The sequence below is a fragment of the Chelmon rostratus genome, chromosome 14 (genome assembly GCF_017976325.1).
Source record: "Chelmon rostratus isolate fCheRos1 chromosome 14, fCheRos1.pri, whole genome shotgun sequence".
In the NCBI taxonomy this organism is placed as follows: domain Eukaryota; kingdom Metazoa; phylum Chordata; class Actinopteri; order Chaetodontiformes; family Chaetodontidae; genus Chelmon; species Chelmon rostratus.
In genome coordinates this window covers 21,217,246-21,229,651 of record NC_055671.1, presented here as the reverse complement: position 1 = coordinate 21,229,651, position 12,406 = coordinate 21,217,246, and the positions used below count along the sequence as shown (strand labels likewise).

At 41.7% G+C, this 12,406-nt stretch overlaps 1 protein-coding gene across 1 annotated transcript in view; it reads right to left on the bottom strand.

Annotated features, from left to right (window-relative positions):
• wwc1 (WW and C2 domain containing 1) overlaps window positions 1-12,406 on the bottom strand; it is a 53,699-nt gene continuing 41,293 nt past the window's right edge. Inside the window, exons 14-22 of the mRNA XM_041952024.1 lie at window positions 11,829-12,021; window positions 10,988-11,128; window positions 9,065-9,117; window positions 8,410-8,608; window positions 8,143-8,313; window positions 7,954-8,046; window positions 6,698-6,928; window positions 6,425-6,543; window positions 1-6,220 (exon numbers count right to left, since the gene is read on the bottom strand). Of these exons, the coding sequence (XP_041807958.1) occupies window positions 6,154-6,220; window positions 6,425-6,543; window positions 6,698-6,928; window positions 7,954-8,046; window positions 8,143-8,313; window positions 8,410-8,608; window positions 9,065-9,117; window positions 10,988-11,128; window positions 11,829-12,021 (1,267 nt within the window). The 3' untranslated portion in view covers window positions 1-6,153. The remainder of the gene's footprint in view (window positions 6,221-6,424; window positions 6,544-6,697; window positions 6,929-7,953; window positions 8,047-8,142; window positions 8,314-8,409; window positions 8,609-9,064; window positions 9,118-10,987; window positions 11,129-11,828; window positions 12,022-12,406) is intronic.

Below are 12,406 nucleotides of genomic sequence, written 5' to 3'. Positions count from 1 at the left end.
TAGAAGAGAAGAACTTTTTTTTTTATTTGTTGTGAAACTACAAAACATATTGTTTGTTTGGTTTTTTGTGCTGGTGAAATATTTACAACTCTGGTCGACAGTACAGTGTCTGAGAATAAAATTCACAGCTTTTCGGGACTCTCGCGATAAAAAGAAAAACAGGAAAAGCACACCCAAATCACAAAGTGCAATAAATACATGCTGTATGTTTCTCATAGCCGCCTCCTTACACATTACCAGGTTCATCACCAGTCGTAATACAAACAGATTCATTAGAAAAAAAAACAAAACAAAACCAATAATCAAATGAGAAAGAAAAAAATGCACTTGAACTTGAGAAAACAAACAATTATATCACAACCTACATGATGAAAAAACAATATTTGTGACTAACAGCATTTGTTTTTTTCTCTGAATGATCGTGATTTCTCGTAGCAAAAACCTACATTCCTTCATCCAGATGTTATTTATATATAAATCAGTTGATTTAGAGGTTAAACAACAATCGATCATGGACTTTAAAACACACAGTACTGATCCTCACACTACACAGAGTCCTATTCTTGAGAACTACTCGCTCTGGAGGAAAACAGACATGGTTCACATTAAGAAAATTAATGCAAACGTCTCGACATTTCCAGCTTCTCTCTGATCAGACGATGGCGGCCAGGTTTGGACATTTAAGACAACAAAAAGACAGAAAAGATAACAGTTTACACGTTGCTCTCCAAAGGCACACTCTCTCATTTAACTCCAAAGGCTTTCATTCGCTTCACAGTGTTCCTGCTACGGTAAAACCCTCAGCCCCGTCAGAGTACGCCGCGGCATTCACGCTGCAGGAAACCGCATCTGACTGCATATGTTTACCTTGTATTTTCCAATAACTACAAAAACAGAAAATAAACAAGAGTGACATTTTTTTGTTGTGACTCTTATATGTGGTCCTCAATCGGATACAAATTGATTTATGGCAGCGTGACCTCTGTCTGAACAGTCGGATCAGAATTCATTCATTCATCACATCTTTTATGTTGCTCCAGTTTGGCATGACGACGGGGCGATTTAGTGGACCGGAGGTGAGGCGTTCAGTGTCTACACCTTGAATTGTGGAAAAAAAAGACGCCTCTGTTGACAAAGTTTTGAAAAAATATGTGCTTATCCCGACGCGTCGTGACCCCATGAATGTACAGAGACAGGCGAGACTGGAGGAAAATAACAAAGAACTGAAGTTCATGGTGAGTTCGGGATCAGTCGTGAGTCTGAGTGGTTCAGAATGCTAAATATAGCTGATAGAGAGGCTCAGACAAAGACTGGCTGAGGTCTTAACAAGCGGCCGCAGCCTCGTTTATCTGAATTTATCACACATTTCTCATCAATTAACTGAAAAAAAAACCCCCAACGGGCTCATTTTCATCTGCAGTGTTTGGCCAGATGTTAAAAAGGCATCCTAAATACACATTCAGTGGCCACTTTATTAGGTACAAGCTAATGCAATTCAATACAAAAGCTCTGCCATAAATTCTACCTTTACAAACTTCATAAAGTTGAGGGTCTTCTGACATTGTCAGAAAAATTCAATTATACAGAATGTTTATTATAGAGCTAATAGTTAGCTAGCTAACAGGTGTATTGGATTGTATTTAGGTGCACCTAATAAAATTGACACTAATATGACCCACCAACACCCACTAACATCTGGCCTTCATCTCAGTTCGAAAGGCTACAATCAGCATTCATTCGTGGGTCACATGACTCTGTACTAGTCACGGGTGTCACAAACATGTAATTCATCGGGTGCTCATGGCTACGCCGGCAGGTAAAGCATGAGTTGGACCATTTCTGTTTGTGTTAAATCTTTGGTATTGATCTTTTGTACATCGTCCAGCTCAGAATGTGACTGTTCAGACGGATGTCGGCCAGAATCAAACGTTTAGTTCCTGCAGAGTGAACGCAGCCTCAGTGTGAACGTCCTCACAGCATCTGATTCAGTTCCCATCAAGTTTTCACCTCTTTTTTTTATCTTTTCATCTTTAGGATGAAGAGCTGTAGTGTTGTTTGATTATTATGTATTTGTGGGATATTTATTATTCTTCGACACTTGTGCAAAACATTCCTACTTCTACCTGAATGTGTTGTGACTAACTTTCTTCTTTTGTGGATTTACAGTATTTCATTGTCAGACAACAAGGCTGGTTTTAATTTTTGGATCTTTTTAAAGGATTCAAGGGTGATGGGGAAATAGGAACAGGAAGTGGAGACAGATCGGAGGGGAAAACAGGTCAAAATCGACTTCTTCTGTTGGTCTTAAACATACAGACAGCAAAGGGAACACATGAACTCCAGAAAAAGGTCGTGGGTCGACGCTCCACTGGATCTGAGCGCTCTTATGAGCTGCTGTTCAACAGTGAAACATCTGGAAAGACGGCAGCAGTTAGGTTTGTGTCAGCGACATTCTTGTTTGGAAACACATGAAGGGTTTGTGCCATAACTGACCCAAAACACACGTTTAGCATGGTGACCCAGCAACAAGCGAACCACTAACGATGACCAGTTCATGACTTCTCCAGCGGTCAGTGATTCAGCTTTTCTTTCCAGTCAAGCGGCGTTTATTCATCAGTATGAGGACGAGCTGTGTACTCTGATCTGCTGCTCTGCCGTATGTCATCTCTCTTTTTTGTTATACAGTCTGCTTTTTACCTGCTCTTCGCTGATCTTTCTTTTAGTTTTTTCCTGCTTTGGTTGGATAGTTTGCCATTTTGTTTTCTTGTTCTGTGTAATTCATTTATTAAGTTTAGTTCCCTCAACCTGCCTGCCTCAGTTAGTCATTTACTACATTTTTCAGACTTGCTGGAGTCAGCTATAGATCTCAGCAGCAAAACTGTCCTGATATTCCTTTTTATTGGGTGTAGTTGTATTTATTTAGATTATTTCCATCGCGCTCATCATGATTTCAGCCAGGAAACAGTGCAGCCTTAAACGTATGATATGTAACATTTCCGCTTAAAATGTCTAAACACGACTACGCCTGTTATATATTTTGTTGAGTTGTGTACTCACAGTATCCCAAAAGTTTCCAACAATGTTAAAACCTGCAGTAATCAATAATTTTATTCAAAGTAAAAGTGCGTTTCATTTGGTCGCCTATTAGCGGTGGCAGGGAAACACCAGACGATGCGTGAATCAAACTTAAATACTCGTCCATCGACGTTTCTGCCTGAGTCACGTCAGACAGATATTCACCAGCAATGGTGGTTGTTTAACAATGAAGACAACAACTCCCATGATCCAAAGCTACTTCACGACATCATCAAGCCACATCCTTTCTTTTCATTGTCTTGACTGAGAGACCCTTCGCAGCAGATATGACACACTGTCGCGATGTCATATATTATTATGAGTTAGCTATTATTAATTTTGTTGTTGGTTTGTTTGTTTTCCTGAATGTTTTGTGAACTGCTCACAACGGCCCCTCTGCAGATCAATGCTTAATGTACTGTAATCACAACACGTTAAAAGGAAGAAATATAAAAAGAAACTGGGGAAAAAATGAGGTAGTAGCAACGTAATGAGGAAGCTTTTCCAGCTCTTACTGGAAACTATACCTCTCTTGTTGTTGCAAAGCATTCTGGTCTATTTCCTGCTCCTCCTGCAGCTGCTGCTGCGAGTGTTTGAATTGACCTCTGTGTATTGATTTCTCTCTGTATGATTGGTTAAAGTCTGACACCAAAACCTGAAACTCATCGGGTCTCTCAGGTCTTCTGCACGAGTCCAGTTATCAGCAGGATCGTTTCAAATATTACATCTACAAACATGAGGTATATCAACAAAACAGAGAGAAGTTTCAGGGAGAAGCTCTAACACAGGTGAAAATGCTGAGAAAGAAAAAAAAAAAAGAAGCACCAAGGACAACTTCTCCAACAGCGACTCAACATCCAGGTGCAAATACAAAGAATCAGCAAACAAGAGATGTGCCAGAGTCGAGGTCTGCTGCTGATTTATGAGTCCGGCTGCCTTGGAAACAGAGTCAGACGTCAGAAAGTCTTCACTGAGCAGAATAAAAAAATCACAATACAGACGAGGAACAATTTTTACCGCCTTCTGCACTGCAGCAAAAAGAGAAAGACACGCTGTCGTCTTGTGATTTCGCAGCCAGGTTAGTGTGCAAAAGTTGAGGTTAGATCTATAAACCAACGGCCTCTAGGGAGGAAATGATCTTCAATTATCTGAAGACTTTTTTTGGAGTCACTTAAGTGCTCGACTCCACAAGTACTTATTAATTCATGCTGCCTGGAATGACTTCTAGAGTTTAGAGTCTCCTGAAGGGAAAACTTCCTCCTATCGATTCATTTAATCAGTCTTCACGCCGAGTCTCTCAATCGAAACTCGAAACTTCTTGCACCCACAGGACACCAGCACTATGCCGACTACTTTAAAAGTTACATATAATAAACATCAATAGATTAGACTCATCTTTTTGGTCACTGTGCTGATTTTACAGCAGAAGACAGGTTACAGTGCACAGAGTAACCTTAAAAATAACACATCTCTCAAACTTAGCGCAGTCTGACAGCGTAACAATTAAGAAATCCTTAAAAACGTAATGTCCTGTTGGATTTGTAAGTTCTGTAGAGCAGAGAGGGACAGAAGAGTCAGGTGAAGTCCCTGCGAGAGATCCTCTTTCACATTATACAGAGTGATTTACTTGCTGATAAGAACAAACAAAGGTGATATGTTCAGTTTTGCTGGGGCACCATGCTAATATCCAGTTCTAAGACACACGAGAGCGAGTCCAACATGTAAAAGGTCCAGTTACAGAGCGGAAACCCAAGGGACGAGAAGTCTGAAATGAAAAGTGTAACATACCAAACATAGTGTTCAGATGTTATCAGGGCAAAAAAGATTTTAACCAGCCAATCAGAGTGAAGATCAGGAGCCTTGAGAAGCAGAGTAGGTCTGCTATCGTCCTATTGGCTGGCAGCTGCTGATCAGTTTGGTGGTGTTGTTGGTGTGGGGGGGTGGGGGGGTCGTCACTTCCTTTTAATCATACAATCAGTAAGAAGTTCACAGTCATTGGAAATACATTTGATCTTCACTTCCTGTGTGTCTCGACAATCTTCATGTGCCTCAAAAATCAATAATCATTCCAGCGTGAGGCAAAGGATTCTTCTTCTTTTTTTTTTTTTTTACTTTCCAAAAACCCACATCAAGTTTATTTTTTCAATTTATTTTTAAACTTTTACCTCAAGTTTATTAAAGTGCAGACTATCCAATCAACTACCTGAGTGTTAGTGAGAGTTAGTGCTGTTTCTAGACTTGGATGAGAGTGTGTGCAACCGGTGAGAGACGACCGGGACGACTTCCTGCTTCAGACCCGAAACGAGAAGAATCTCACCGCCTGCTCGCTCGTTAAAACTCGCTCTTGAATAATCAGATCCAGTTAATTTAGTGGTGTTCGCAAAGCAAAGACAGGCTCCAGTTTTCCTCTCGTGTTCGCGGATTATGCGTAGTTATGTGAGCTGAAACAGAAGGCATGCTGACGATGCTAATTGTATGTAAAACCATCTGTGCTGTCAATAATGTACACAGCAGACGAGCTGAGAGTTTGTCTGCGTATAAAGTTCTCAAAATGCTCTAAAATACACTTGAAGATCAATATTAAATATCTTAAATTTAGATGTTCATTCTTGATTCATCTTCCAGTTAAGATGCGTATTTTCCTTTAGTACCTTCTGTATTGTTTTGTGCTATCAACATACATATAGATTTTCTGTCCAAATGTGCCACTTTAGTACAAAACTCTTTGTATGCACATGTGCTGCTGTGTGACTTTGTGCTGGAATAACTTTAAACACCTAAGAGCCTATAAACAGCCTGTTAGTAACAGAAACACAACGCCATAAACAGAGTGGACGAGAGAGTGAAATAATAATAAAAAAAAAGCTCTAGCAGTGCTATCACTAATTTACAAATAAGGACTATCCACATTAGAAATGCTGAGCTCTTAAAAAAGGTGTTTCTTCACGGTTTTGAGTGTTTTCTACTAAACATATTATTATTATTTAAAATTCTTCATGACACCGCCAAACGTTTGCTTCATTTGTGTTGGGAACAGCAGGTTAAGACTCAGGAGGGGAAATACTTTGAAATGCTTCTCTACACGTCGTCAGCCGGCAGGTCGGGGATGCTGGTCTTCGCTCGTGTGAAGAAGGCCATCTTCTCTCTGAAATCACACAGGAGACGGAGAGATCAGTGAGCGGAACGCGAGGGGTCACTCAACCTGGGGTGAAAGGCCAAAGCCAACGCCAAGTGTTTCTAACTGATACTGTGTGTTGAGTATTTTATGCATTTTCATCTCACGTATTCTGCTGATGCGCTTATTGACAACAGTCTAATATGTTAGATTATCATCTGTTGTTTCTCCCACCTGAAGGTCTGGACCTCGGGGACCTCTTTGCGGCTCTGGCCCCTGATCTTGTGGACGTCCTTGGCTGCTGCCCTCATCATCTTCTCCACCCGCTTCTCCTGCAGCTGCTCCTCATGAGTCTGAACGGGACCAAGACCACAGAGATGTTCAGATACTGAAATTTACTTCCCTTCATTTACAAATACCCTCTAGAGGATCACAGCTTGTGATGCGTTGGCAAACAGACTTGAACACCTCAGCAGTCTCGGTTTCAGACACCAGGATGGTACTCACCTGTTTCTCGGCCTGTTTGAGGAGGAGGCGGAAGCGTTCGTCTTCTTGGACCCAGGCCGGCAGCTCTCTCTGGCCCTGCTGCCTCGCCTTCTCCAGCTGCGTCTTCAGCTCACGCAGCACACGCAGCTCCTGCGCCAGCCGGGCCTGCCGCGTCCGAGACACCTGCAGGTCCAGCTCCAGGTCCAGGGACGTCCGCAGGAGACCATCCAGACCTTTAACCTGCACGGGAGGCTGAAGGGAGGACACAGTTAGGTGCTGCAGCCAAAAACACACAAGGGCAGCAACAAAAAAATATTGTCATTATCAGTAAATCTATAGATTTCTTCTTGATTTTGTCTATAAAATGAGTCCAGAGTCCCAGAGTCCAGTGTGACGTCTTCACATGTTGTCGAACAGGCCAAAGATATTCAGTATTTAAGCTGGACCAAATCTTCCTGACACTCATTACTAAAGGCTGCAACAGCAAAATAACTTAAAATCCTCCCTGAGAGAGAACAGAAACCTCTTTCTGCTTTACGTCATTACTATAAAACTCACTACCGTCAACCAGGAGTATCAGATGATAAATATGTTAGTGAGAATTGTGAGAATATTTCTGCTAACAGAGTCCTACGGCTGAGAGCTCAAAGCTGTTTAACAGACAGCTTTGGGCAACATGTCATGCGAAGGGCCTGAAAGTCACCCGAGTGTACAGCAACACCTTGAATTATTTGCAAATACTGTCAGCAACATGTGATGAGTGCATGTGAATTTCCCGCTGCTGCTGAGCCCCAGGAGGGACACTGGGGTAGATTTTGCTGCCTGCCTCTAAATTAATACAAGCCGGCAAATGTCAGAGCTGCATTAAACATTTAGATGGTTATTAAATATTAAGAGTCACTTCACCGGGAGTGGTTTTAAGGCTTAAAAAAAAAAAGCTCTCCGTCTCTCTCTCTCTCTGGAGAACAGAGACGACAGTTAATGTGGTCTGTAAACCTGCAGGTTTGACTTCACTATTAAAGTGTCAAGAAGCAGGAAGATGACGGTAGATCTACAGCACACAATAGAGGGAGAGACATCAAATCGCTGAGGCTGGAACACAGTCAAACTGCAGAGGCCTCAGTGTCTGGACTCCTCTTCAACTTTCACTCCACCAAACAGCAACTAATCTTGTGTTTGTCATTCCAACTAAAAAACCCAGAGTAAAAACTTAAGGCGAAAAATAAAAGCATATGACATCGCAGCATGAATTTATGACGCTATTGCCGGGTTTCTACCTTCTTCACGCGCATGCTGCGTCTTTCTGAGGCGTTTCTGACAAACGGAGACTTCTTGGAGAGGGTGGAGCTGTCGCTGTCGCTGCGGTTTATCTGGAAAGACGAAAACAGCAAAGAGAGAAACATTAGCTGACAAACCTCACTGCATATTTCTCAAATTTATGTGACATTTTTTCTGCTTTCTGTTACCCTGCAGATGTACTGGCTCTGAGGTCCAGGGGAGAAGGTCTTTGAGCGGATGATGGTGTTCCCCCTCATGAAGGGGTTCTGCTGGTGGACGTCCGGTCGACGTTCCTTCGGTCGAACCACGGAGCAGTGGTGGGACGGCAACAAGCTGTCCATGCTCGTCTCCTTGTTGACCTGGTTAAAGAGTGTACAGCAATGGTGATGACAGGAAGCAGGCAGAGCAGGAGAACAGAGCCAAAAAAAGTGAGAGTGGAAAATCACAAAAGTTACCTTTTCTGTGATTGCTGCTGCTGCTGCTGCTGCTGCTGCTGCCGGAGGTTTGGTCACCTTCTCCTCCTCTTCCTCCTCCTCTGCTTCCCATTGGCTGCTTTCAGGATAAAACTCTTCCTCTTCCTCCGGAGGCCCCACCCCCTCGATGCCGTTTCCATCCTCATCATCGAACACGTCTGTCTCCAGAGGATCGCCGTGCCTGACGATCGACACGCAGTTAGAAAAAGAGAGAGAGGAAGATAAACTTAGCTCTGATCTCTGCTGCTTTCATATCTTTTCTGTGTTTGTATCAAAGGCTGTAAAGTACGGGAAATTGGCATTAACAGCTCAAATACATACTCTTCTTTACTCATTCTTCGTCAGTGCCTCATTTAATTCAACTTAAGTCATGATTTTGCCCATTTCGAATTTTATTTCTCAAAGTTTCTGCATGGCTGCTTGTGATTGGACGGCATTTAGCATTTAAGAACTTCTGAGTGTTTTAAGCCATGGCCAGTTAGACTGTCTACTATACATATAATGTAATGTATCATGTTCACAGTACATAATAATCAGAAAAAATAGAAACAGAGAAAGAGAAGTAAAAAAGAGGATAATGAAGGAGCCAAAATATGGTCAATGCAAAAAGCAAATGATGGAAAGGAGACACGCTCACCACTCATCGTCCTCGGCAGCTCCGACTCTGGAAACACTGGAAATCACCGGAGTCTGAAACGTAGAACCCGCACATGAAGACCAGACACAGATTCATATCTGTGTGTTTTCTACATCATTTGAATGAGTTGTTATCTTACTGTCGGATATTTTAAGCTGTTAACATGTTTATCAAACTTTCTAAAATTTCTGTTTTAGTGTCACTTTGGTTGTTTTTGTCTGCAATTCAGGGCCAGTGCTTCCTGTTAGCTCGTCATTACTGGTCTGAAATATCAATAACACTAAAAACTGAATTCATTGTCGAGTTAATGCACTGATTACTGCTGACAGACCTGCAGGAACGCACCTGTTAATCAATATCTTGCAAGTGACAAGCACACAGACAGAAAACTGAACTGAGACTTGATCAAGAATTGATTGATTAATTTATGGATTTTCTTAATAATCACTATTTTAAACTCACTCTGTGTAAGAGGGAATCTTTTAAAGCAAAAATGTGTTCATACTGACAAGAAATGTGATGGCATCTATACTATAAAACCTTTTGACACATTTCTTGTTTACAATCCTGATTCCAGAACAGTTGGGATAAATAAAATAGAAAGTGATAATTTGTTAATACCTTTTGACATTTACTTTATAGAAAACAGCACAAAGAAAATGTTTCACCTCATCAGCTGCATTGATTATTGTAAATATCTGCTTATTCTGAATCTGATGCAGCGACACGTTACATTCAGGTTGGGACAGGAGCAACTAAAGACTGGGAAAGTTGTGGAACGCTCCAAAAACACCTGTTTGGAGCTTTCCACAGGTAAACAGGTTGATTGGTAACAGGTGATAGTATCATGATTGGGTATGAAGGGAGCATCCTGGAAAGGCTCAGTGGTTCACAAGCGAGGATGGAGCGAGGTTCACCACTTTGTGAACACATGATAAAGGAGATTACTACATGGGCTCAGGAACACTTCATCAAACTGTTGCAACTGACTGCTTTCTGTTTTATTTATGCTTCACACAGAGTCCCAACTTTTTGGAATCAAGGTTGTAATTTAATCTATTTTTCTACCCAATGAAAACAGGTGCAATCATTGATCTTAGCACAGAGGGAAAAGCTTTCATTCAATTAGCTTTTAACAAAACAAGCCAGCAAATATTTGAGAATTATAAATCTAATTTTTAAATGTTACTTTGGTTTAATAAATGAGGAAAATGGCCTCATTTACAACATTTAACAAGCCACAGCAGGCTTACTGTGTACTTTTTAAAACTATTGTAAAATCATTTCTGAGCTGTGTTGAATGCCAGCTTCAACTTCTGAAAGTCTCAGCTCATACATGAGCCAACAGTCTACTGCAGGGGTCAGGAACCTTTTAGGCTGAGAGAGCCATGAACACCACATATTTTTGAATGAAATTCCAGGAGAGCCATACAATATGTTTAAAACTAAAAATACAAGTAAATGTGTGCATTTTATGTAATTTCAACACTTTTAAAGTACAATAAGTCTCTGAATTCTTTTTAATAACATTGTTATGCTGTTGCTAATTAATGATGAATTAGCTGACAGCGGGATTAACGACAAGCCGTAGTGCGCCCCTTTGCACATGCGCACATCGACCGCTATTTTCGACGGCAAAATACGGCAGCCTCACTTAAACAGTGCCTGTCACTACCCGATCTGCGTTGCCTCATCTGCGTTGCCTTTGTGGTTGATGGATAGATAGATAAATAGATAGACACAACGACATGTATGTTTGCCACTTTACCACTGAAATGACTGCGAACCGGCTTTCTAGCCGCTGGCTCGCGCGTGCGCAAAGGATTTGTCTGCGAGCCAGATGCGGCCGTCAAAAGAGCCACATCTGGCTCGCGAGCCATTGGTTCCCGACCCCTGGTCTACTGGGTAACAGCATCTCTGTACCCTGTCAGAGCCGCCGGCCGCTCGGCTCTCCTCGTCCTTGTTGTTGATCTCGGGCATGTAGACGCGGCTCAGCAGGTTGTACCACTTGGTGCATCTCTCCTCCGAACAGCTGACATCAGCCAGGCTGATCTGAGCTCCTGCCTGGAGGGGGGGAGAAGAGAGGTAAGATGGCGGGATGTTGAAAGAAGACTGCAGGTCATACTAACATTTTGTTTTTCTTAGAGAGTTGCAGATTTAATGCACATTTGAACATTGCACATAAGTTTTTGTGTCATGTGTTCGTAACATAACAGACATTTAATTTTGTTCAATTGTATTTAAAGCAATTGTTCTATATTCCCTGTCTATTCTTACAGTTTCCTGCCTTGCATGTTTTTTTTCTATAAATCAGAATGTGATATCATACTAAAATACAAATGAATCATTTTTTCAGTCATCCATCTGTTAAATGGTTTTCCCAGCTGCTTCCAAGGTACTAGGGTTGGGCAACACCTTTATTAAGCAAAAAATCCAACAGTACACTTTCTGAATTCTAGTTTCTCTCTTTCACCAAACTGGGATGAGCTTAGCTGCCTTGTTTACACACCGTAAAAAAACACTTTCAATCAAACGCCACAGACACAAAATAAAAGTCACCACAACCATCTTTGTTAGCCTTTCAACCCTGCTTTTAGCAAGCACCTAAAAGTGGTGTAAAACAGCTCCTCCTATTATTTGAGACTAATGTTTGTAATGACTGTTGTTGCTTTCATACTGATGAACTGTAACAGCATAAAAACAAGAAAAAGTAGGGAAAAAACATCAAACATGTTCCCTGCACCCTGGATAGATTTGTACTAACCAGACACTCCTCGTGGCCCGACTTGCTGGTGCTGCAGACGTCGATCCTCAGTGTCTTCTGACGCAGTGCACTGTGGGATATCTGCATGCCGAACACCTCGTTGACCTCCACGACGTCCTGAGGCAGCGAGCCACGTGTTCGGAAGAGGCAGCGGGTGGCCTCCATGCAGGGCAGCACCACCGAGCGCACATACCTGCAGGACACACAGGTGAGAGTGTCACCATGAGAGTTTTAAGGCTTTTTAATCAGATTGACTACTTCTGACAATGCTGAATAACTTATCTTTGTGAAAAGTACTGAATGACTTGTTGATTATTTGTATCTGAACCCTGATTCCAAAAAAAGTCGAGCACCACTTCTTTCAATATAAACATAACAAGAAGGAGAATAAAGCTTCCCTCAGACCCACATCTGCATAAGCAAACAGGCATTAAATATGCAAATCTACATGCAACAAGTGAGACACACTCGAAGAAAAAGTAAACACTGTAAACTAGCTGTCTCTGAGCACACATGCTCACAGCGATGACCAGCGTTTATATAGTCGGATTATTTATTGACTCTGTGTCTTGTCTTGT